The sequence below is a fragment of the Mercenaria mercenaria genome, chromosome 3, assembly GCF_021730395.1.
Source record: "Mercenaria mercenaria strain notata chromosome 3, MADL_Memer_1, whole genome shotgun sequence".
Taxonomy (NCBI): domain Eukaryota; kingdom Metazoa; phylum Mollusca; class Bivalvia; order Venerida; family Veneridae; genus Mercenaria; species Mercenaria mercenaria.
The window spans coordinates 51,812,215-51,839,172 of NC_069363.1; the positions used below are offsets into that span (position 1 = coordinate 51,812,215).

At 35.1% G+C, this 26,958-nt stretch overlaps 1 protein-coding gene across 1 annotated transcript; it reads right to left on the minus strand.

The window, feature by feature from the left end:
- Positions 1-370: 370 nt before the first annotated feature.
- LOC123524779 (trimeric intracellular cation channel type 1B.1-like) lies at positions 371-26,958 on the minus strand. Its single transcript, XM_045303245.2, has 5 exons — positions 26,742-26,958; positions 7,138-7,294; positions 4,971-5,155; positions 4,150-4,237; positions 371-3,348 (listed from the first exon to the last, which is right to left on the minus strand). The coding sequence occupies exons 1-5, from the start codon at positions 26,872-26,874 to the stop codon at positions 3,045-3,047; spliced, it is 867 nt and encodes a 288-aa protein (XP_045159180.1). The 5' UTR covers positions 26,875-26,958; the 3' UTR covers positions 371-3,044.

Sequence of the window (26,958 nt, forward strand, 5' to 3'; positions counted from 1 at the left end):
GACCCAAGATGACCCATTTTCGAACTCGGCCTAGATTTCATCAAGGTTATCATTCTGACCAAAATTCATGAAGATCAATTGAAAAATACAGCCTCTATCGCATACACAAGGTTTTTCTTTGATTTGACCTAGTGACCTAGTTTTTGACCCGAGATGACCCATTTTCGAACTCGGCCTAGATTTCATCAAGGTTATCATTCTGACCAATATTCATGAAGATTAATTGAAAAATATAGCCTCTATCGCATACACAAGCTAAATGTTGACAGACAGACGACAGACAGACGACAGACAGACGACAGACGACAGACGCCGGACATCGAGCGATCAGAAAAACTCACCTGAGCATTGCTCAGGTGAGCTAAAAACATGAACGAGTTTGCTGCCAACAAAAGTTAGTCTAGCAAAACTGATTTGGTGAAAAAAAATATAATTTAGGCCTCCAGGGAACAATGCACGCAACATCCAGTCAGCACGATTGTAAAAGCAAAACATGATTTGCTATAAAGAAAATCAACTTGAGTGAACAATGACAATTTTCCATCAGATAACCATTGTACCCACAGTAAAATAAAGAAGTTGTAGCTCTAAAAACATTTGACAAAACCACTTCATTTAGCAAAATGTCTTGTAAAGATTGTCTCCAAAAAATATTGTTCAAAATACAAAAAAACAACCCCACTCTACTCTAAAATTATATAACACTTCTGTCTCCTTTTGTCAATTCTTTTTTTCCCATAGATTTTTTAATATAATTTTTATGCAGATGTTTGTACACAAACAAGATGAAATATTATTTGACTGCAGTAATTATAGATGCTACATAACACAAATCTGCACTTTTTCTATAAGCAGTTCTTAAACATGGGATGCAAGCTCTTCAATGAAATTTCATCTAACTGAATGAAATATCTTTGAACTATCTCTTCTTTTCTTTCCAGTGTAATTACTTGTATATTGAGTGAAAGCTTTTATTTGAAAATGTAACATAAAATTTTGGCACGAAAACATATAGAAAACATTTCTGATTTGTCAAGAACATGCAAGTATTCTAACCAATGAGCTGAGTATTAAATACAGGCCTGCATTATCAAACATGTCGATAGTATCTCTTACTGACAACAGCAGATTCAACTATTTCCAAAATTTGAAAATTTTGGGAGTAAATCTATACACAACCGTAGTTTATACACATATGATAGCTTTGACACATGAACACTGAAAATCTCCAGGTCTAAAAATCTCAAAAATATTACATGAATGCAATTAGCATGAAAATATCTTGCAATCTTTCAATATCTACATAGCTCTCACCTTAAATGGAGAAACAACCAAAAGTCTATACAAACAATTGTGAAAAATCAAAAAATATATTGCTGATAATAGTTAAATTTAATGATCATTTGGTACAAGGACATAGCCATCAGCAGAAATACCTTGTCATGGGGTTTATGGAATATTCTACCTTTGCATATTTTTTTCTTTTTAATTTTTCAAACAAAAGTCAATGTCGTCCCCTCAGTGTGCTCTACCAAGCTAGATCATTGTGCTAATGATAACTGTCTGTCTTACCAGCAGATCAAGGAACTTTTGACAGAAGTGGATCCACTAACTAGAGAGGTAGCCAGGATTTTCTCTAACATACAAAATGACTCCACTAGTTTTCCATGCATTGGTATTTGTTTTAGAACAGAATGGGGTAAATTTGCTTCCACTAACCAAAAAGGAGCTATAAAAGTATTATAATATCAATCCTAAATTTTATCTCAGTATTTCTCTTAACTTTAAGGGCTGTCACATGGAAAAACATACAATGATCCGATAGTGCCAAACAGTTAATTTCAAATTACAGTTCCCAGCTCTATTAATCTCAACTCTTTTTTTCCGAATAATTCTGTCAGAGATATAATGCTAACACAAGAGCACCGCCTTGCGGGTGCTGACGCTCATCTGATTTTTTTTGTGTAATAGAAATATTGTCCTAAACACGATTTTCTAAGTCTAAAAAGGGCCATCATTCTTGCAAAAAGCAGGATAGAATTATGTTTCTTGATGTACAGTGTCCACTTATGATGGTGAAAAACTGTTGCAAGTTTTAAAGCAATAGCTTTGATAGTTTATGAGAAAAGTCGACTTAAACATAATACTCAACCAAGAAAATGATTTTCTAAGTCCAAAAGGGGCAATAATTATTGCAAAAAGCAGGATGGAGTTATGTTGCTTGCTATACAGGGTCAGCTTATGATGGTGAACAAGTGTTGCAAGTTTCAAAGCAATAGCTTTGATAGTTTAAGAGAAAAAGTTGACCTAAACATAAAACTTAACCAAGAAATCTGATATTTTCTAAGTCAAAAAGGGGCCATAAATCTTGCAAAAAGCAGGATGGAGTTATGTTTCTTGCTGTACAGGGTCAGCTGATGATGGTGAACAAGTGTTGCAAGTTTTAAAGCAACAGCTTTGATAGTTTAGGATAAAAGCTGACCTAAACATAAAACTTAACCAAGAAAACTGATTTTCTAAGTCCAAAAGGGGCAATAATTCTTGCAAAAAGCAAGATGGAGTTATGGTTCTTGATGTACAGGGTCTGCTTATGATGGTGAACAAGTATTCCAAGTTTCAAAGCAATAGCTTTGATAGTTTAGGAGAAAAGTTGACCTAAAAATAAAACTTAACCAAGAAATCTGATATTTTCTAAGTACAAAAGGGGCCATAAATCTTGCAAAAAGCAAGATGGAGTTATGTTTCTTGCTATACAGGGTCAGCTTATGATGGTGAACAAGTATTCCAAGTTTCAAAGCAATAGCTTTGATAGTTTAGGAGAAAAGCTGACCTAAACATAAAACTTAACCAGGCAACGCCGACGCCGACGCCGACGCCGACAACCGCTCAAGTGATGACAATAACTCATCATTTTTTTTCAAAAAATCAGATGAGCTAACAAGATGTAAAGCTCTTTTTAAACTAAATTTACAAATTCATTCTTTTCGGTGATTTAGAAAAAAATGCTAATGCAACCTTATTTGATTATATACAACTTCAGCTTCTTAATCTTTCTTCTTATCCTCTTTACTCTTCATTGGCATATCGTTCCTGTCTCGCTCGTCTTGAGGCTTCTGCTCGCGTACAACTGCGCGTCTTAAAGCGTCCCACATTCCGCCCATAAATATGGCACAAAACAAGTTCTCAAATGGCGCAAATGGATCATGAATTCCAAGTAGTAATGCTGACAGCTTGAAGTACACAAAGAAAATTACAACTCCGAAATAAATGAGAGGGTGGGGCGCTTGAATGTAGTTTAGCCGCTCCAATAGAAACACGATAGATGCCACCAGACAAGCCTTCGTTGCGCTGTAAGTAAAAATACATATTCGCCATCAAGTAAAACTAATTATTTTTATGAAAAAAGCATCTATTTTAAAAAGCTTTAGCCGTAAATTCATTTAAATTTTTGTTTCATTCAATGTCATTTTTGTCAAACTAACTTACTTTAGCCAAATAATTACTAAATTTCATTAATTTTATTAGATTGATAAAAACACTTTTTCTGAATCTTGTACAAATTTCAAAATCTTAAAGATAGATAGGCCTCAAGTATAGGATAGAGTTTATAAAATGTAATCTTCAGCATTTAAAAACCAAACTGGTGGGAGTGTAGCAGCTGCGGTTTCTTAATAATGAAGAATTCATATAAATTCGACAGCCTCTATTCAATTTAGCGTTTTCCCCAGCTGTTAAATAGGTCAGCCTCTTAAAACATATTATCCAGAGAAATGGCAAAATTAATATTCCAGTCTAAGGGAATAGATATTGGTAAACCCTGAAAATGTCATGTGATTGATTGGAAAAGAATGGTAAACACTTATACTGAGAGACTGTCCAGGAAGTAAGATGTTATTTCCATCGCTCAGGTTAGTCAGATATAGCACATACTATAGTGTCCTGCTTCAGGTAACAGAGTAACAAATATGTATGGTATCTTATTGCCCAGAACTTTTTTCTCGTGTTTTAAATCTAATATCAATTCTCAATTTAATGAAACAAAATACTTTTTTCATTTAGACTGTGCAGTAGAAGCATCTACATTGTAACTGAATCATATCAACATGTTAGGTAATTATCTATTAGAAATGTATAAAGAATAAAGCTTACAAAGTTGGTTGAAGAATTTCGTTGGTCCCTGGCACCCATACACCACGAATCAATCTCTCAAAGTTCTTCATCAAGTAACTACCAGCTCCTATAGGTACAATGTTAACAGTTGAATACATGTAAAAACAAAACCTGAGTAACATATTTTCACTTAAAACACCTGAAGAAAATGAAAGCAAGCGAAAACCATTGGATGAACATAGCTGTTTCAAACATAGTTATAATAGGGGTTTTATCATCACTGGTGTTCACTCTTATGTTTGAAATGCATCTTCTTTGGATGGGCACAATTCTGGATGTAGTAAACATCTTAGCCCCTTGTTTGAAACTTTAACTGTTCTTAAACTAACTGCCAGTTAAATTTTTATTCAAATGTATGGTCTTGGTGGCAAGTTGTAAGACTTTTAAGCATTCATAATCCTTGACTCTTAACATTAATTTTGTTTGACCAAGTCTTCTAAAGTGTGCAAATATAACCACCATTAGTTTAATCACCTGTTAAAATTTCAAACTGGATCCTGGACATTATACATGTTATTTTTTCACAAAAACTTTGAATTTTGTTATTGTTTAAATATGCAAATGTTAACAATAATAAAGTTCTGGCGAATTGTGTTTTAACATGTAACAATGAAAATTATTTTTTTCTGGATTTTCTTAAGTCAAAGAACACTAGTTTTCAGTCCTCTCAATCTTGCAACTCTTATTGCCATATCTTAACTGATAACCAGTTCTTCCTAAATGAAACACAACAACAACGAAAATAGCTGTAACTCATTACACTCCCTAAGAAAATGATGATGAGGAAAGCATTTACCTACCTTTTATAGTTCCTATCAAGACTATGATTAGATAAGCATTAGGGTAAAGCTTGGCAGTGTGATTGACAGCCGCGTAAATCTTGCTCGCTCTCTGTACCTCCTTAAAACCACAGATGACCATCTTGAACGGAAGCAGCCTAGCCAGCTTATACACCAAATCAAACGGTGAATAAAACACAAGGTACCTGAAATAATACATTACAATTCTGTTTACAAGAATAACTAGAACTGTCACAGGAGTGACTCATACCCCCACCATACGGTCTTGTCACAGAAGAATGGCAACCATAAGGAATCTTAAAAATACTTTGGAGTACTTCATCCTGGGCTTCCACATATAAGTAATACTAGTATAATACTAGTATAGTAATACAAGTAAATATATTAAATATCTAATATTAGAGATACACTAAAAGTTAATACAAAAAAGGGTCTTATGACCCATGTTACAACAGAAAAATGTTTTTACTTTTTACATAGAACTTATAATAAAAAAGTTAGAAAAATACCTAAAATACTGAAAATCTAAAAATAGGATTTCTAAAAATAGACTAATTCCTGGAATTTAAGGGGAAGAAACTCAGTACAAAAGTTAAAAAAAGGTTACTTCTAAGCCAATCAGAATGAGATATAGTGAAAATACATCAAAATTAACCTTAAATTCTAGGTAAAAGGGGACACAATTCAAGAAAAATTAGTGTCAGAGTTATGCACCTTGTGTCACATGATGTGGGTGATGAGGTGGAACATCTGTTTTAAGTCTGGATCAAATCCATTCAGTAGTAACTGAGATATAGTGAAAATACATCAAAATTAACCTTAAATTCTAAGTAAAAAGGGGCATAATTCATGAAAAATTGGTATCAGAGTTATGCACCTTGTGTCACATGATGTGGGTGATGAGGTGGAACATCTATTTTAGGTTTGAATCAAATCCATATTGTAATAATTGAGATATAGTGAAAATACATCAAAATCAACCTTAAATTTGAAGTAAAAGGGGACATAATTCATAAAAAATTTATGTCAGAGTTAAGCACCTTATGTCACATCATCTGGGTGATGAGGTGGAACAACTATTTTAAGTTTGAATCAAATCCATTTAGTAATAACTGAGATATAGTGAAAATACAAGAAAATTAACCTTAAATTCTAAGTAAAAGGGGACATAATTCATGAAAACTTGGTGTCAGAGTTATGCACCTTGTGTCACATGATGTGGGCACATGATGTGGGTGATGAGGTGGAACATCTTTTTTAAATTTGAATCAAATCCATTTAGTAATAACTGAGATATAGTGAAAATACAAAAAATTAACCTTAAATTCTAAGTAAAAGGGGACATAATTCATGAAAACTTGGTGTCAAGAGTTATGCACCTTGTGTCACATGATGTGGGTGATAAGGTGGAACATGTATTTTAAGTTTGAATCAAATCCATTTGGTAATAACTGAGATAATAGATTTCGGGACGCGACGGGACGGGACGCGACGCAACGGGACGCGACAAAACTGCCTCCTATATACCCCCCTCAAACATGTTTGGTGGGGGTATAATGATAGGATATTAACCCTTAGCCTGCTAAATTTCTAAAATAGACTGGTCCATCATTCAATTTGGGCAATACCATTTATTATTTGAAGGGGTGTTAAATGAAAATTTACTGACCATATAGCAAACAGTGCAGACCATCATGGTCAGACTGCATGGATGTGCAGGCTGATCTTTGTCTGCACTGGTCGCAAAGGCAGAATCACTTGCTACCAGCAGACGAAAGGTTAATTTACAGAAGAACCTTATCAACTTTCAAAGCCCCATTTCACTGAAGACACAGGTTAGAACTCTTTGAAGTGTTGTATCAGTAAAACATCATTTTGTTACGCTCTCGCCTTGCACAAACTTTACACTGCAAAAATCTAGTTTCTAGGAAGTTCTTGAAAAAATCACTGACTTAATTTTCTATGGGAAACAGATGAAATGCAATATTACCAAAGTAATCAAGAGCAATGGAAATAAGATGTCTGATGTTTTGGCACAATCTTGACAGCTGTCTGTGCAAACTGACATTTTAGACAATTTTTTATTATTTTCAGTCAATGCATGTTATATGTAAAGGCATGCCATACTGCTGTAGTTATAAGAACTGGAAACATTCAAAAGACATACCATACTGCAGTGGCTGTAAGCACACTTCTATGATCCTTGAATGGTGTGATAGCTGGCTCCCCCAGTAAAATATTGGCAATAATACTTCCTGCGAAACATAACAACATGCTTGATAACCATGTTGACAATGGATGTCGTCTATAGAACGGCTGTGTGCCTGAAAATATACCATTATGCCATGAATTCAAACACGAGTTACATAACTAGTTGGAAGATATGGAACAACAAAGCGAAGATGTGAGTACAGCTGATAACAAACAAGCTCTGTAGTCCCAATTTTTGAAAGCATTGAAAATCTTTTTGTTCCACAAAACAGCCTAAACCATTAAGCATTCTACCAGATTCCAATCCTGTGAGCAACTACGTTGCAATATTGTATATACCGGTACATAAAAGTAAGACAAAAGGGGGAATAAAAGAACAAACAAAATGAACTCGAACAGACTTTTTTTTTTCATTTATATAAGATCAATAATAAGAAAGTAGTAATAAAAGGATAAACAAAAGAGAGGCAAAAAATAAAATGTAAAATTATAAGAATCTGCTTTCTTTAAATATTTTTTTTTGACTGAACAACAGTATTGTATGGTTTTCCTGCTCAAGTAAGTTTGAAAATTTTCCAAACTATAATGTAAGCTTGGTCCTTGGAAGCAGATTAATATGTACCACTATAATTGTTTAACCATCTTTATCAGCAGTCTCTCTGAACTTTCATCAGCAGTCTCTCTGAACTTTCATCAGCAGTCTCTCTGACTCTGAGCTTCAGAAGTACAAAATGTATGTAATCTAATAAATTCAAATCAATTAACATTCTATTAAGTTCTGTGATTCCGTGAGACAGCAGGTTATCAGTGATGATCTAAACTGCTACCTGCTTTCTGCACCATTTTACTCAGTATTACAGATCTGCTATCATTTACCCCACACTATTTACAGCCATTTTTTTATGTAATAGAAAATTAAAACAATTTTTTGCAAATCTGGCACCCAGAATTTTAAATGAGGATATAAGATAAATATCCATACATAGGTGCATGTTGCTGTCTTTAATGTAGCTGTTGTTCAGTAACAGTGCAAACTGGAAAACCTATTTATTTACAAGTTATTTTTTAAGTTAACCTTCATTCTGATGACTTGAAAGCTAAACAGATGAAGACTGGGGCCAAGGGTATACAGACCAGTCTCAGAATGCAAGATTGCTATTGGTCAATTTCAAGAATGTGCTCAGGAACAATGAATCAGAAACTGAAATTCAGGACTGGTCTATGACCTTAGGTAATTGAGTTCTAAACAAAAATACTTGATCACAGTCATAATGAATGTTGAATTCATGATCTGTAACACCATAATTACAGGTGTTTTCATGAGATGTTTTACTGACGAAGTTGAATGTACATAATATTAAATGTTCCTGGTATAACCTTAGATGTTAAATCATTAACTTGATGGCAATTTTGTTGTTTTGGCTAATTATTTCAGAACATTATCTTTTTTAAATGGATATAAATCTCATTTGTTATTAAAATTTAATTTTGTGCACTAGAAAAAACAAATGAATGTGCAAAATCCATGAAAAAAAAAAATCAAGGAGTTTATGGTATCTATTGCAGGGAACATGTAATTCAAATGCATTACCTTTTCATACTTTTTAATATTCAACCTTCCACAATAATAGTACAATTATGAACACATCTTTTTGAGATATTTGGCAAGAATCAAGATCAAAAAAATTAAGCAATTACTTCTAAATGATGTTTTTTTTTTGTTTTTGTTTTTTTTTTGTTGGATTTAACGTCGCACCGACACATGACAAGTCATATGGCGACTTTCCAGCTTTAATGGTGGAGGAAGACCCCAGGTGTCCCTCCGTGCATTATTCATCACGAGCGAGCACCTGGGTAGAACCACCGACCTTCCGTATGCCAGCTGGATGACTTCCTCACATGAAGAATTCAAAGCCCCGAGTGAGGCTCGAACCCACATCGATGAGGGGCAAGTGATTTGAAGTCAGCGACCTTAACCACTCGGCCACGGAGGCCCCTTTCTAAATGATGTAATAAACAGACTGTTTTCTTCCACTAACCTGCAATTACATTCATGTGAATTCCAAATCAAACCTGCATGACTGTAAAGCTTTTAAAAATATGCTTTTGATCACAGCAAAATAATTACTGAAAACAATAATTATTCTACTTTTCCCTGAAAATGTTGTTAAAATTCCCTACTCCCACAAGGGCCCTGGCCTCATTTCCCCAATATTGTTCGAAGTGTGTGCCAAGGTTTATAACTTAACTATATACACTTTATAAATTCAGCTATGTGTTGTTTTGGTCAGCTAATCTCTTAATTTCTTGCACACACAACTTGTTCTCTACTTCCCCTAATAAAACAAAGGGGCCAAATCAAGAATAAAATGTCTTACAAGGTCATAATGTACTTATTTATAAGGCTGTGAATTATTTTTTTGTTATTAACTTAAAATATATTATTTTTTGTAAAATCCTAGTTTCTATAATGTTACTGTTTTCTCATATATTTGTCAAAGGTTGCAATATCTGATCAAAAAGCAAAAAGTAATTAGAGAATCCACTGTTTATGATTACCTCTCTTTATGACTGAATGTATAAATCCAAATGCAATATTAGTAGAAAGTGCCTTCCTAATCATGTTATTCATATTTTCTTATTTGGAGAGCTACCTTTTGCCTTTTTAACATAATATAAAGAGCCTTATGGAACTTTAAGATGTGCTCTCTGATCAATTACTTCCAGATCCAAGGATCAAGTTTGACCTCTAGATTGGTATTTCAAAGCTGCCAGCAATAAAAGCAAGTCATATTTGTTTGCTGTATGTTGAGACAATAGGAACTACTACTACCAGCCAGTTCATTTGCTAAATGAAAACATATGAAACATTTTGATCTCTATAGATATAGCTTATTCTAAACATTATCACAAATCTCAACAATACAAGCTACATCTGTTATGTCAAGTTATCATAAGTGATGTATGGGATTCCTGTGCCTGTAGTCTGCACTGTTTACAGTGTAAACCTCTTTTCCAAATAGCCAGCATGTTCCTAAGACAGTGATGTCATCAATGCAGTCATTATTCTGTCCCTATGTGTAAATGAGGCAGTATTTGATAAATGCAGTTAAAATTGACAGCGCAAGTTCAATAATACTTTTTAATGGGATTCTCCTCAGCAAACAAAACCCAGTGGAGGCCCTGGTCATTGTCTTTCTCAAAACGATATCACTGTAATATCTAAAACATAACATAGCCAAGTGAAAAAAAAAATGTTTTAATAAGTCATCTGCCATAAAATTACAAAATATGATCTTCCAACTTAAATATCCTACATCTACCGAAAACTGAAAGGACCGCATCAGTATTTTTCTAACTGGCAATACCAACTAGAAGATGCTTTTGTAGAAAAGCGCATGTCTCCCCCAATGCATAGTCGTATAGTCAATAAGGGACAGAAGCGAAAGTCAAAGAGACACTGATGCTTGACTGCAACAGGGATGACATAATTAGTAACTGGCTGTCACAAGATCTTTAGTAAGTAATTACTAATTATGAGTTAAGGAAAAAATACTGATATATGGCCCTTTCGAGCTTCCATATAAATCTACTTCAAGGTACACCCTTTATCAATCATTCACATGTGGGGGAAAACTGCTGACATAAACAGCCACCTTGCAGAAACATAATAGAACTTGACAAAATCTTCCTGAGAATCATGTTTTATACTGCATGCATTTCACTCATACCTTTGCTTGTTTACATTGCTGAATATCTGCAAATTCTGACAGATATTATTATAAACCAGTGTTTATTATGTTGTGGAAATGAGATTCATAATTATTTCAAAAATCCAATGCAATTACTGGTAGTCAGACAGTTGGAATGCATACTACCTGTTCCAAAATTCAGTCCAGAAGCCTATATAGATTTGAAAAATATATCTTGGGAGAAATGAACATGCCATGGTGGTCGTGGGGAGCTGCATTCTGTCAGTAAACTGAAGCGAGGTTTAATCTCACAACCTTTCCCTTGACTGACAGAAACCTAAATCACTACTTTACTAAATGCAAAAGACCATCCCTAGTGAAACAAGAGCTGTCCGTAAGACAGCCAAGCTCAACTATTCGAAATATTGTCACAGAAGCAGGAAATTATTACCCAAAATGTTAAATATCAAAAGAGTTTTAAGTTCGAAAGGGGACATAATTTGACCAAAATACATATCAGAGTTATGGGACTTGATGTTATCAACTAGTTTTATAACCCCGAAGAAACATTGTTAAGTTTCAATTCAATATCTGCATTAGTTTTGGGGATAGTAACTTGCATGTTAAACTTTAACCAGAATTTTCTAAGTCCAAAAGGGGGCATAACTTGCTCAAAATACATGTTAAGAGTTATGGAACTTGACCCAGTGGGGTTGGTAATTGACCTTGAAAAAGAATAAATAAGTTTCAAAGCTATATGCCTTTTGGTTATAGCTGTATGTACTTGCACGCAAAACTTTAACCAGGATTTTCTAAGTCCAAAAGGGGGCATAATTTGCCCAAAATACATGTCAGAGTTATGGGACTTGGTGCTATCAACTAGTTTTATAACCCCGAAGACACATGTGAAGTTTCAATTTAATATCTGTAGTAGTTTTGGAGATAGTTACTTGCATGTAAAACTTTAACCAGAATTTTCTAAGTCCAAAAGGGGGTATAATTTGCCCAAAATATGTGTCAGAGTTATGGGACTTGACCCAGTGAGGTTGGTAATTGACCTAGAAAAAGAAAAAATAAGTTTCAAATCTATATGCCTTTTAGTAATAGCTGTATGTACTTGCACGCAAAACTTTAACCAGAATTTTCTAAGTCCAAAAGGGGGCATAATTTGGCCAAAATACATGTCAGAGTTATGGGGCTTGACCCAGTGAGGTAGTTAATTGATCTAGAAAAAGAAAAAATAAGTTTCAAATCTATATGCCTTTTAGTAATAGCTGTATGTACTTGCACGCAAAACTTTAACCAGAATTTTCTAAGTCCAAAAGGGGGCATAATTTGGCCAAAATGAAGGTCAGAGTTATGGGACTTGGTGCTATCAACTAGTTTTATAATCCCGAAGACACATGTGAGGTTTCAATTCAATATCTGCATTAGTTTTGGAGATAGTAACTTGCATGTAAAAAAACTTTAACCAAAATTTTCTAAGTCCAAAAGGGGGCATAATTTGCTCAAAATACATGTCAGAGTTATGGGACTTGACCCAGAGAGGTAGGTAATTGACCTTACGCCAGACAGCCTGTAGCCACGCCTACCAGTTTTCAGGGGGAACAATTCATGCTAGGCCCGACAAACAAAGGAATCAAATGGCGACGGCAGAAATATTTTGCCGGACATTCTAGTAGATTTCGGCGTACGCTACCTCAATTCACACGTATTTCTAAAGTGAAAAGACAAAACACAATCGTTAATAAGTGGATGTTCTGAAGCGAAACATAAATTCTACAAAAAACAACGATAGATTGTTGTTAAAAGCCGGGAACTGCACCCGAGTATGAGGAAAACTAAACAAGGCAGGGGGCCGAGCGGAAAACACGTAAAAAAGACGGAAATCTCTGAAACCATTATAGCTGATTTTGTGTTTTTTTTAATTGTCCGTTTCTTTTTCATTATAGAAACGTCAAATTTCGATCTCCCGGAAATCATGTAGGGTATGACTATATTAAGCAGACTAGAACATTAATTGATTTTTATTAATTAAGGTTGAAATCAGACTGTGGATTCTGAATCCTATTTCAAAATAATTAGATAAATTAAATAAGGTAATTTACATGTAAAAATTGTCACTTGTGTCATTTAAGAAACGTCGGATTTCGAAATACCGGAACTCATTTAAGATGCTCATATCATTGTTCAACATTATTCAGATACATAGCATTTAATGTCTAATACTTGGACATGATAGTAAAGAAAGTTCTCTTATTAGAATTAAAACGTGTAAATGATAAATAAATAAGATATAGTCCAAGGCGATGATATAGTCCATACTCATATTTCAAGACTTATACCGGCGCATCGCAGCTTAAAATAATGTTTGAGCCTACCAAATTTCTTTATAAAGTATACAGAATGAATCACAGGTGTTTGAAGCTCAATCAATAAAAAGTATATGAAGGTTAGATCTCTTGAAGAGATCGTAGATCTCTGTACTATTTCATAGTATATTAGGTGGGTGGGATATGGTATATATGTATGTTTATATTTACTGATAGAGCTTCAAGCGCCTGTGAATGAATGCACAATTTTTTGTTTAAGAACATATCTTCTTTATACGAAATATGCTATTTTTTCTGGAATTTTAGACGAAGTTTACGCTGTCTATTAAAATTAAATTTAGAACGAAAGCACACACCGAGTGCTAAGTCAAAACTTTGAGCGCCTGGGAAATTATTGATTAGACTCATTAAAAATAGTTTTATATTAATCATAGTTTTTTATCATGTTTATTATTTGTTGTATTATCACCCAGGTATGACTTAACATACACCAGTGGGAGATTGATGTAAACCTTAAACAAGAGCACCGCCTTGCGGGTGCTGACGCTCATCTGATTTTTTTTGTATAATAGAAATATTGTCCTACCCATGATTTTCTAAGTCTAAAAAGGGCCATCATTCTTGCAAAAAGCAGGATAGAGTTATGTTTCTTGATGTACAGTGTCCACTTATGATTGTGAAAAACTGTTGCAAGTTTTAAAGCAATAGCTTTGATAGTTTATGAGAAAAGTATACTTAAACATAATACTCATCCAAGAAAATGATTTTCTAAGTCCAAAAGGGGCAATAATTATTGCAAAAAGCAGGATGGAGTTATGTTGCTTGCTGTACAGGGTCAGCTTATGATGGTGAACAAGTGTTGCAAGTTTCAAAGCAATAGCTTTGATAGTTTAAGAGAAAAAGTTGACCTAAACATAAAACTTAACCAAGAAATCTGATATTTTCTAAGTCCAAAAGGGGCCATAAATCTTGCAAAAAGCATGATGGAGTTATGTTTCTTGCTGTACAGGGTCAGCTTATGATGGTGAACAAGTGTTGCAAGTTTTAAAGCAATAGCTTTGATAGTTTAGGATAAAAGCTGACCTAAACATAAAACTTAACCAAGAAAACTGATTTTCTAAGTCCAAAAGGGGCAATAATTCTTGCAAAAAGCAAGATGGAGTTATGTTTCTTGATGTACAGGGTCTGCTTATGATGGTAAACAAGTATTCCAAGTTTCAAAGCAATAGCTTTGATAGTTTAGGAGAAAAGTTGACCTAAACATAAAACTTAACCAAGAAATCTGATATTTTCTAAGTACAAAAGGGGCCATAAATCTTGCAAAAAGCAAGATGGAGTTATGTTTCTTGCTATACAGGGTCAGCTTATGATTGTAAATAAGTATTCCAAGTTTCAAAGCAATAGCTTTGATAGTTTAGGAGAAAAGCTGACCTAAACATAAAACTTAACCAGGCAACGCCGACGCAGACGCCGACGCCGACGCCGACGCCGACACCGACGCCGACGCCGACAACCGCTCAAGTGATGACAATAACTCATCATTTTTTTTCAAAAAATCAGATGAGCTAAAAATGCATAAATCATGTTTCAGGTACATTAAGGCATACTATTTACACGTTACCATTCAAATAATATAGAACATCAAATATTTGTGTTTTATCAGTACATACCAGTTACTCTGGTAACTGACGGAATATTTTTACTATTGAATAAAGAATACTAGGCACTTTTGTTAAATAAGAAAGTTAATTTTCATAGAATTTTACACTGATTTAAATGAAATAATTAAAACGTTATAACACAATGAGTGCTAAGTCGAATTGCTTTGCTTTTAAACACTCTTATAAGATTTTTAAGATCAACTATTCTTGAGGACGTCCACAGAGCCTGATACATCGTTGACAATATTCGAGGTCTGAGAGTGGATTTGGAAAAGGGAAACGCTCTAGTATTACACTCTCTTCCCTGTGTCTGATGTAAAGGTGTCCTAACGTCACCTTTTTACCATTTTGGACGATTTTTCGGTGGTATTTATATTCTTTGACTGGCGAGTCCGGCACTAAGTTTGACGGACAAAATGGCGGCTAACAACAAGGCTTATCAGTTCTGTTATCTGATTGGTCAGTTGGAACCTGTCAATCAACACTGGCGTAAGGTCAATTGACCTAGAAAAAGAATAAATAAGTTTCAAAGCTATATGCCTTTAAATGATAGCTGTATGTACTTGCATGCAAAAACTTAACCAAGGTGTGACGCCGACGCCGACGCCAGGGTGAGTAGAATAGCTAGACTATTCTTCGAATAGTCAAGCTAAAAATCAATGGAATTCCAGTGGAATGCTACATAAATTCCACTGGAATCTGCTATGTTACTGGAATACCAGTGGAATTACCAAATATACCACTGGAACTGGAATTTGAAATACCAGTAGAGGTGGAACTCCACTGGAATTTGAATTTGAAATACCAGTACAGGTGGAATTCCACTGGAATTTGAATTTGGAATACCAGTACAAGTGGAATTCCACTCAACTGAATTTCATGATTTGTGAATAAAATAGCACCAGTTTTGGCGGAAAAATGGTTTTTATATAGTTTGAAATTCTGGACCAGATTTATGTGAATAGCATGGTATCAGCTACAGTAAGTGCCTTATATATGTTGAAAACAAAAGAAGTTTAAATCAATTATAAAATGTGATATTTTTTCTGTTTCTTTTATTCATATAATTCTAGTCAGATGCAGTCATATTTTTTGTCATTGGTTTTCATGACTTTTATTCTTATACAGTCATGTAAATATTTTGATCAGTTCTTGATTTCCATGCTTCTTACTTTGTCAAAAGATGTGTTTTTGTGCCCCCACTATGAGTGGTGGGGGCATATAATTTTAGTCTAGTGTTGTCCATGCATCTGTACGTCCATCCGTTTGTGTGTATGTGTGTAGGAAAAAAAAATGTCACGCGCCTAGCTCAAAAAGTATTTAATAAAAATTGATGAAATATTGCATAAGTCTTTAACATGATATGAATGTGTGCACCTCCTATTTCTATTTTCCAGCTGGCAATGCACCCCTCTCCCAAATTCCAGAGTTATGGCCCCTGAAATAGTGAAAAATGCACATTTTCATCTTGTGATGATGCACCTACCTCAAAAAGAATATCATATAGATTAATGAAACCTTGCATGAGTCTATAACATGATATGAACTTCCGGGCACCTACTACATTTCGTGGCCATCGCCTATTTCTAGAGCTATGGCCCCTAAAATAGTGACAAAATGCACATTTTCACCTAGTGACTCACCTGGCTCATAATGTATTTGATATAAATTGATAAAAACTAGCATGAGTCTTTATCATGATGTAAACTTGCACATCTCCTATTTTACACATGATGATGACACCAACATCCAATTAAAAGCAACATTGCAAGATATATATTTACCTAATTTTAAGTGGAATTCCACTGGAAACCTGATGGAATTCTACTGGAATTTGATGGTATACCACTAGTATTTCAAATGGAATTCCACTTGAAACTTGATGGAATTCAACTGGAATCTTGATGGTATACCCCTGGTATTTTAAGTGGAATTCCACTGGAAACTTGATGGAATTCAACTGGAATCTTGATGGTATACCACTGGTATTCTAAGTGGAATTCCACTGGTATTCTGGTGGCATTCCACTGGTATTCTGGTGGAATTCCACTGGTATTTTTCAATGGTATTTTGGTGGGATTCCACTGGTATTCCAAATGAATTCCACTGGTAAATAATCGCTATTCCAGTGGAATACCAACACTATTCCGTTGAAAAATACCAGTGGAACTGAGATGGAATCCCAGTTGAAGTTCCAGTGGTATTCCAGATGTTCATTTTCACTAGGGATGGTTTCTTAAATACTGCTTGAAAAACTTGAATACCAAGCCTAGGCCATCTCACAGGACATTAATCCTGAACACATACAAGAGTTCACGTCAAATTATTTGGGATAAGCCAGAGAATATAGAAAATCAAATTCAAAAAAAAAAATCAAGTACTAGTAACTATTTACTCTAAAGATGTATATAAACCAAACTATTTAGACTACTACATCACGGGTACTAAACAGTGCCTGCGGTACTGACTGTGCCGACGAGGATTGAAGGCACCTCGCTTCCTGTACCGCAGGTACTTCGTCAATGTTTACAAAACGAGCGAGATCGGCGAGTGATTTTTGTCATTTTTGTCATTTTGTTACTGCATGGAGTATTTTTTCAAAAATCGGGGAATGTAGCGGGGTGTAGATGTATCTTATCTACATATCCATGCTAAAATTTGTGGCAAATGATCAATTTCCTAGAAACGTAAGGACAAATAAGTTGAGAATGAAACGTGATTTTTTCACATCAGTGACTGTTTAGACTCGATTTCTTTTCGCTGACTCAAACGATGTCGTCTCTGCCGTCGTAAATTGTATTCATAAATGACATGTGATCTGCTAAAACATAAAATGTGTCCAGAAAATTCCGAATTTGAACGTTATGCCACTTTTGGAAAAGTGCCGCAGGCATTTTGACGATGCCGCAGCCCCTTCGAGGTGCCGCAGGCACTTTCAAAAAGTACCGGGACATAAATTTGGCCGAAACTAGACAAACAGACAAATGGAAGAACAGAGAAACAACATTTTCTTCAAGAAAACGAAAAGAAAAACGGGTGTGGAATAGTATGCAGTGGAATACAAGTCAACTGGAGTCAGGTACCCTCATATTGTCGCATTTCAGAAAGCGGTCCGCAGAATAAAAACCCTACTTTCGTTTTCACGTAAAACAACTCGAAAACAAGCGAATATTAGCATGAAAAGTGTCCTATTTTATGTAAAATTAATTCCACGAGTGGAATGATGCCCATTTGGCTCCCGATTTATGCGAAAATGCGCGAAAAATAGAAAACTTAAGATCTATTTATTAGGGACTTCTTTCGACTACACCTACACCACGGAAGCACATTTTTGACCAGATTACTGCATTATAACCTCTGCCACGAGATAGGTAGGTAGCTGTCAGGATACTTCAAGAAATTATCATGATAAAGCGAAGTTTTCTAATAAGAGTCTCAATAGTCAGAAGTTTCCTGTAAATATTATTGCGATGATTCACATTATAATCTCGATACCATTTGTGTAAGAGCCCATTGTGGACAGCTGACATTTACTAGCTAGACAGTTATTACGGTATAAAATCAGAAACTATATCGATGTTTGAAATTTTCTGTAGTTTTTTAATAGCCTAACGTTTCCTGGAAATATATAAGTATATCTACAAAAAAAAATATTTTAAAAATGTTTTCAGAAAAAATGAGAACTTAATAAGTATAGCTCATAAACGATCAAACGGGAGAATTTTAATAGTTTTTACATGTACGTAAAAACCTATTTTATTCCCTGCAAACAAAACTTTGAAAAAAAAAAAAAAACAAACAACAACATATCGAGCAGCATAGGGTTTTTATTCTGCGGACCGCTTTCTGAAATGCGGCAATATGAAGGTACCTGACTTCAGTTGACTTGCATTCCACTGCATACTATTCAACACCCCTTTTTCTTTTCGTTTTCTTGAAGGAAATGTTGTTTCTCTGTTCTTCCATCTGTCTAGTTTCGGCCAAATTTATGTCCCGATACTTTCTGAAAGTGCCTGCGGCACCTCGAAGGGGCTGCGGCATCGTCAAAATGCCTGCGGCACTTTTCCAAATGTGGCATAACGTTCAAATTCGGAATTTTCTGGACACATTTCATGTTTTAGCAGATCACATGTCATTTATAAATACAATTTACGACGGCAGAGACGACATCGTTTGAGTCAGCGAAAAGAAATCGAGTCTAAACAGTCACTGATGTGAAAAAATCACGTTTCATTCTCAACTTATTTGTCCTTACGTTTCTAGGAAATTGATCATTTGCCACAAATTTTAGCATGGGTATGTAGATAAGATACATCTACACCCCGCTACATTCCCCGATTTTTGAAAAAATACTCCATGCAGTAACAAAATGACAAAAATGACAAAAATCACTCGCCGATCTCGCTCGTTTTGTAAACATTGACGAAGTACCTGCGGTACAGGAAGCGAGGTGCCTTCAATCCTCGTCGGCACAGTCAGTACCGCAGGCACTGTTTAGTACCCGTGTACATACAATTATTCTATCAAAACATAGTAGTATTCAAAACTCTACCATAATATTAAACACACAAAGAAAATATTTTCAAAGTGCCAAAAACCATATCACAATATAAACTGCAGATGAGACCTGACAAATTGCTGTCTAAGGCAACATAAACCTTTCATTCCTGACTGGTTCTTAACTTCTCAGACTTTTATAATCATATCCCATAGTTTGTAAAGCATAATGGCTTAACAATTAATTACTCTTGATGTTCAATAGGTACAGTGTAGCACCTACGCTTGGCTTATCATAAACAATATACTCACTATTTTGCGGTATGATAAATGCATGCCATTCCGCTATCAGTTTTCTGACACACTTGGGTCTGTATAGTGTATGCCATTATCATTAACCCCGTGGACTCGTATCCATATGTTAGTAATTTTCAGCAAAAGAAGCCGGGACTCAAACTCAAGACCCTTGTTTCATAGACAGTGTAACCACTGGACCACTAGGTCTGCTCTTAATAATTGGGTCTGTATAGCTGCTATGCCTTTATTTTCAGGTAGCTGTGATAAAAGTGTAGCAGCGTATTATAATTGAAGTATTTTTTCAGTTATTAGGGTCTGGTGGCATGATAAATTAGGTAAGGGCAATCCCATAATACATAGGGTAAATCATGCTATAATAAAAACAATACATTTCTTGATAATGTGAACGTAAGCCTCACCCAGGGATCCAACTAAAGACCCTGTGATCCATAGATCTGCACTCTCCCAGTTGAGCTAAACAGTGGGCTGATGTTTGCTCTGGAGAGGGTGCACAGTTACATGTGACATAAAATACTTATGAAAGGTATTTTTAGGAATTATTGACACAAGAACTACCCTGCCACACTAAAGTCCGGACACAAAATTAATTCTGTGGTGTATGACCCATGTTTCCAATTAAAACATCTTTGATTGTGAAATTATTTCAACATAAATTTGACATTTTCAAAACATCTTCATAAAATCATTTCAAGATAAAAATTAAACAAATCGTAATTTCAATCATACTAACATGAACCTGCAAAATTATAGCATTATAAGCAGTAAATGATTTTCCTTGTCTACCTAATGCAATGATTGCAGTGGTTACCGTATTTTCCCGAATTAAGGCCCCCCCTCTAATTAACGCCCCCCACCCGTTTTGGAGGGGAAAAAAGTCAACAAGAACGAAAAAAAAATCACCTACCTCATTTTTATAAGTCCACATAATAAGTAATTTACAGTAAGTATCCAATCTATTAAGAATTAAACACACTTTAAAACAGTCTAAGTTCCTTAAACCCAAAACGTTTATACTAAGTACGGTACGTATCCAATCATCAAATAGAAAATTAAATTTGATTTGTTTTTGCACCAACCGGGCACAAGCTTCCTGTCGACTTTAAACAAATTTGTGGCAAAGTGTTAACCTTTTCTTCGGCAGTTTTAATAACTTTTAATTTAAAAGCCGACACATAAGCAGCGTGTCAAACCACTGACATTGTGTATTGCTACCAGCATGTACTAAGGAAAATATTATCGGAGTACACAGCTGTTTGGGTATGATGAAGTAATGTGTAATGTCGCGAGCGTGTCACAGAATACATGAGGTACCCTATTTAAATGCATAATTTTAAGACACACTGCATTAAATTGGATGCCAAATAATTACGTTTTGGGGGAATTAAACAACACAGAAACACTTTACAGTTGGTTTGAACGATGTTTTTAAGTTTTGTAAAAATTTTCATTTTTTTATTTTTTTTACCTCAAATGAACGCCTCTTTGGAAAATGTAACGCCCCCGGGGGCGTTTATTCGGGAAAATACGGTGTGTACTGTATGTATTTAACCTTTTCCTACAATTTTAAATTATTAATGATGAACATATCAAATAGACATAATAAAATTATACAATCCAGCATTTAATTTCTCAAAGCTGACATGTGTCATTATGTCTAAACTGCACCAATCAATTATCATAATAAATTCTCCTGAGGCATTATAAAAGACAAGTTGTTCTTCTGCAATCAGCTGTACTGGAGATTTTTTACCTAATTCTGACATTTATTAAATGATCTAAAAGGAGCAGCAGCTGATTGGGCCCGGGGCTATCAGGGCACTAGACAACTTTTGGGGACAGGTACCCATACCCTCAGGAAGAGGAATTTTTCGTTGTTTTAAGACAAAAAGGGGAAGTTTTAGCCATGTATATGTAACTTCTTTTCGCTCTTATTAATACTGTTTTCAATAATTTCTAACTAATGTAATTATATTGTAGCAGTAATCTTCCTTAGAGGCACTATAATTTAACTTAACAGAGAGTTCATATCTAGTTGTGTCAAACAACCTATCATCAGGGGACATTTCTTCTGAGAAAGGAGGAAAAAACATATTATTTTAGGAGGGGAATGGGGCCCATATTCGGCCCCAAAAATGGCCAAACGAGTGCCCTGGCTATGGATAAAACAACCGTTTAAGTATGATTTTTTGCTGCATGTACATTTTTTATAAATCTTAATGTAACAAATAGAAAAGCATGCGTAAGTTTTGCATGATATTTGTTAGTAACAGTTATCTATCAAAGAAGTAAAACAAATTCAACAACTTCTAAGTGAGTTGAAAATACCAAAAACATAATATTAGCATTTTAATACTTCAATCCCAAGAAAAACACAAGTTTGATAAAAGCTTCCTTAATAACTGTATGCCTGTTTCTCGTCGATTCGAGCTTTCTCATCAATTCGAGCCCTTGTGTTTTAGTAAAATTCATGCTCATGTAGCATGTTCTTCCATCAGAAACTTGGGTCATTTACATTTTAAAATGCCTTGGAAAATATTAGTCATGAAGCAGGGCTGGCGAAATCTGACTTTGACTTGCTTGTCCGTTTTTGTCAATTGCTATTTTGTACTTGTCTGTAGTGATAGTTATATAGTAAATTCTGGGTAAATTTCACTTGTCCGTACAAGCTTTGGGACAACCTGGGCAATACGGACAATTGAATTTGCCACCCCTGCTGAAGCCACAGAAAAATTGTGTAAATACCTGTTTAAATATTTTGCATCAAAAATTGCTTATTTCAAAAGGAAATTACGCAGTGGGTAAAATTGTGAGCCCAAATTTCAAATTAATTCATCCTTAGCATATTTCGACTGTTGTAACAAGTGAACAAGAATTCAATCTTGATGGAAATTTACTTTATGGAAATAGACTGTGCAAACAACACTTATTGACCTATTAAACAAAGGGCTCGAATTGATGTGGAGTTTGACCTCCGTCAGTCTGGTGCAAAAAAGTACATATATAAAAGATGATAACATTGTAATTCTTAATGTTCATTGTTAAAAGCAAATATTTTTGTAACAACAAACAAAAAATATTTAATTAAACAGGTTTGAAAAAATATGCACACCCCTAGAGATTTAAGAGGCTCGAATCAAGGAGAAACAGCATACAACAAACCAGAGTGAATTTCTTAACTTTGATAACTAATTATAGTATCCTTTCTGCAATTATCATTTTCAGAACCACACCTCAACTTGGCTCAAGACAGCCCATACACAGGTTGTGTTAGGGTCATATCACCAGACCCCTGGCAGGGTCTTTTTACCTAATATAACAGAGGCAGATTTTCAGTCTCTTCCCGAATTCGAAAAGCAGGTGAAATTTTCCAATTTCAAGTGCTAAAGTTAACAAGAGCTGTCCTAAGACAGGCAAGCTGTTAGTGTAGCAGTTTTCGTACCGGGTGGCCTCTGTAGCTCAATTGGTAGAGCGTTGGCACGATAAGCCGAAGGTCCGAGGTTCAAATCCCAGTCGAGGCTGCACATTTTTCCTGAGAATGTTACATTTGGGGGCTCGTCCGGGATGCTCATCCTTGGAGCCCATGCGGGGCGAAGCAGTTTGGCTGGGGTGTGCACCTGAATTCGGTTAACAGTCTGCAGCAGACATTGGCCAGGAGTGCCAATGTCTCGCAATAAGAGGGAAGGTGTGTAGCGGTTCTCACATCGGGTGGCCTCGGTAGCTCAATTGGTAGAGCGCTGGCACGGTAAGCCGAAGGTCCGAGGTTCGAATCCCGGTCGAGGCTGCACGTCATTTTTCCTGAGACTGTAACATTAGGGCTAAAAAAAATTCGTGACTACTGATAAATCGTAATTTCAATCGATCACAGTTTCCACCACAGTTTTGATTGTTTCTAGTTGAGACCTCAAGGTAGACAACATGAAATGAAGGTAGACAACATGAAATATCAGAATGTAAACAGGGGTCAAATTTAACAATAGTTTGTACTAGCTGAAATTAGCTTAGGGGTGGGTATTGCCACGAAAATTGGTATTGCGATATATTGCAATATTGTATGTGGATATTGCAATATACTGCGATATATTGTACCAGTTATTTAATGAACAAAAACATGACGAATCATACTGGTTTTTTTTTCAAATTTATTCAATTAAAAATGAGTAAAATGACTAGTATCAACAACACGAGTGTTTGCTCGACCTTCTCAATAAATAAAAATACCAGTAAACAAAAAAATAAAAAGTTTTGACTAGATTATGGGGAGTATTACCGAATATTCAAAAGCGAAAGTAGACTGCGTCAAAATATTTGATTTATTGTGCGGCACTACATTCGGTTTACGGATACAATCATATTACACAGGTTGCTCAATTCACCGAAATTACTAATGAGTCGCTGACAAATACAAAATTATATTTATCTAAATTTTCTTATTGGTTTTATTATGTGGAATTGGGTCTGTAAAATAGCTGTAAACCAGTCTGCTACCTGCACCGGAAATGAAAGGAGAAAAATGAAAACAAAGTTGAATCGTGCTGGCTGCTAGAAAAGGATTTTTTTGTGAATCATCTTGGTTTACGTTAGTGTTACTTAATGTTATAAAATAACCCAGCGTTTTTTTTCACCAAAATATTCGGCGAAATTCGGCCCCATTCCCCCCTCGAAATAGTATGTTTTTTTCCCCTTTCCGATGCCTAAAATTCCCCTCCGAAAATAAAAAATAAAATGCCAATTAATTAAATCATAATTCACTAGTTTATTTTATTTATTTTCATATAGAAAACAGTTCACCACGGTATCTCGCGTTTTGTTTACATCGACACCGTTTGGAGTAACTTCCCTTGATAAATCAGTATCATCGAAGCGCTTTATTATTCTGCACAACAACGCTGTTGAATGATAGTCTGTAAATGATTTGCATTCTATTTGTTTGGCCGGGTAGTGTTGAGTTTTCCATCTTCTAGTCAGTCAGGATTTGATTTTATGCTTTGGGAAGGGACTAGTCCAACGCAATTTTTTTTACAGTTTGTTTTTTATTGTGACAGGTCAAATGTAACAGTGACTGCAAATGTCAGAATTTGACAGAAATAAAAAAAAAACGGCCACTCACCGACTTGTTTAGGAAGGGACCAGATGTCTGCTGTAAATTTTGGTAGTCTAATGGATGTCTTATCCTCTACATTTGAAAAATTTATTCAGATATTTGGTATTGATATGCTACATTGTGTTATATGCATGATATGTCATGTCACAATGTTCTTATGGGCCCTGAATTTATCAATAAACTTGAAACTATAGTTTATTTACATACAAATGAAAATTCCCCTTTTCTTAGTTTTACGTCGTATTTTTCCCCCTCCAAAGGGCACCGACCCCCTTCCCCCAAAACTGAAAAAAATCACTGTAACCGATATTCGAAAATTATATCGCAATATCGTATTGTCGGGAAAAAAAACATCGCAATAACCGGTCTACCGCGGTATATCGCCCACCCCTAAATTAGCTACTGCCCTTTTTGATCACTAGCTAAAATGAAAAGCTACCGGCTAAAGTTAATAATATTTAATTACTCTATAATTAATATTTTACTGGCCAAACCTTGTTAGTAGCCAGTCACAAACAAAAATATTTTCTATTAGCTTAAAATAGCTTGTGCCATTTTTGTTGAACAATAAAATATCATTAACATAAATGATAACATTCCTTTTATGAAGAAAAATGTGTACCTTTAAAACAATTAAAGTTTATTAAAGCTCTGAAGACATTTGCTTGTTATATTATTGACTAGCTGAAATAAGCTAGTACATTTCAAACCCACTAGCTATTTCAAAATTCCACTAGCATTTAGCTTGTATGCTTGTCTAAATTTGAACCCTGGTAAAATTGGTCTACCCGAGGTCTCATTGTAGCCTAGCCACTTCCTATTTTTAAACCTCAAAACCTTTAATCACATCTATTTCCACCAGTTTTGATCCCAACTACTTAAGACATATCTGCAGATATACGGTAAATGTCAGTCTGTGAAATTGGTCTGCCTTGCAGTCGAAAAATTTTTTAGACTAAATGCACTGCCTTTCCCTAGTCCAAAATATTAGACGTGTACATGCTCATTTTACCTTCAACATTCATTATTTTATTATTTTACATTTTACTTTCAATCTGCATTGTAACGTCTAAAAGGGCCCTAATCAGTAGAATGTAGCATTTTCTCACACGAAAAATATACGATATACGCAGGTTTAGACAGTCCAGCCTACCGTTATTTATCATATTCTAGTAATATATCGTTTAAATTTACCTTTAAAAGCCCTCATATCCAATATATGTCAATTGTGTACAGTTTTCAATACACATTCCGCCATTTTTCAAGCATATTCAGCAGGTTATAATATATTTAGAATCGACTTAGACGAAAACAATTTTCCACGTGAACTGTTTGCCAATTGATCCAGAGGGAAAATATTTCGTCTAAAATTGATTCTCAAAATAAACTGTGTTTACACAACATTCGGAATAGACCGGCAATGTTGCACACCATAATACAGATACACGGCAATACATACAGTGAAAAGAAACAACACGATATTTATATATGAAAAGTAACTTTTATTTTATAATTATTCACATGTGCAGTTGAAAAAAGGCTTATTTTCGGTGTAAGTAGTGTTCTTTGACTTGGGTTATGTTGTTCATAATTTGAAGATTAGAGGCGACATGAAGTGTGTTCGCTTCTCACTACATGTTATACATGGCGATCCGATAAGACATGACATAACCGATAGACGTCAAAATGTTAAAATATGTTATGTCAGGTCTTATTGATAGGACTATGCCTTTCCCCTGCCTCTCAAATTCACTTTCAGTTTCATCACTGACATCAGTGACTCGGTTTAATTTTATAATTTCAAATTATATAAAAACGTGGACAAATGCTTTGAGAAAATGTTATTAAAATACTCACTTCCACACAACAGAGTCAATAAAAAATACCTCACAGATCACAAAACCTGCCTTGTTACGATCTGGATACAATTAGTGACAAGGGAGGTAATTCATGCCTACCTGCCGGTTGATTCTGTGGTAAATCATCTCTAACTGACATGCACATCAGCGTGTAATGAGCTATATCGAAATATGGATACATCTTCAACTTCGTGACTTTCGTCGCGATGTCCATAAACGTCTGTGGATCCATTTTGATGAGGAAATGTCACAGAAAGGAGAAAATGAGTCTGACGATGCGAGCTGCTTCCGTAATGCGCACGCGCGAAAGCTGCTT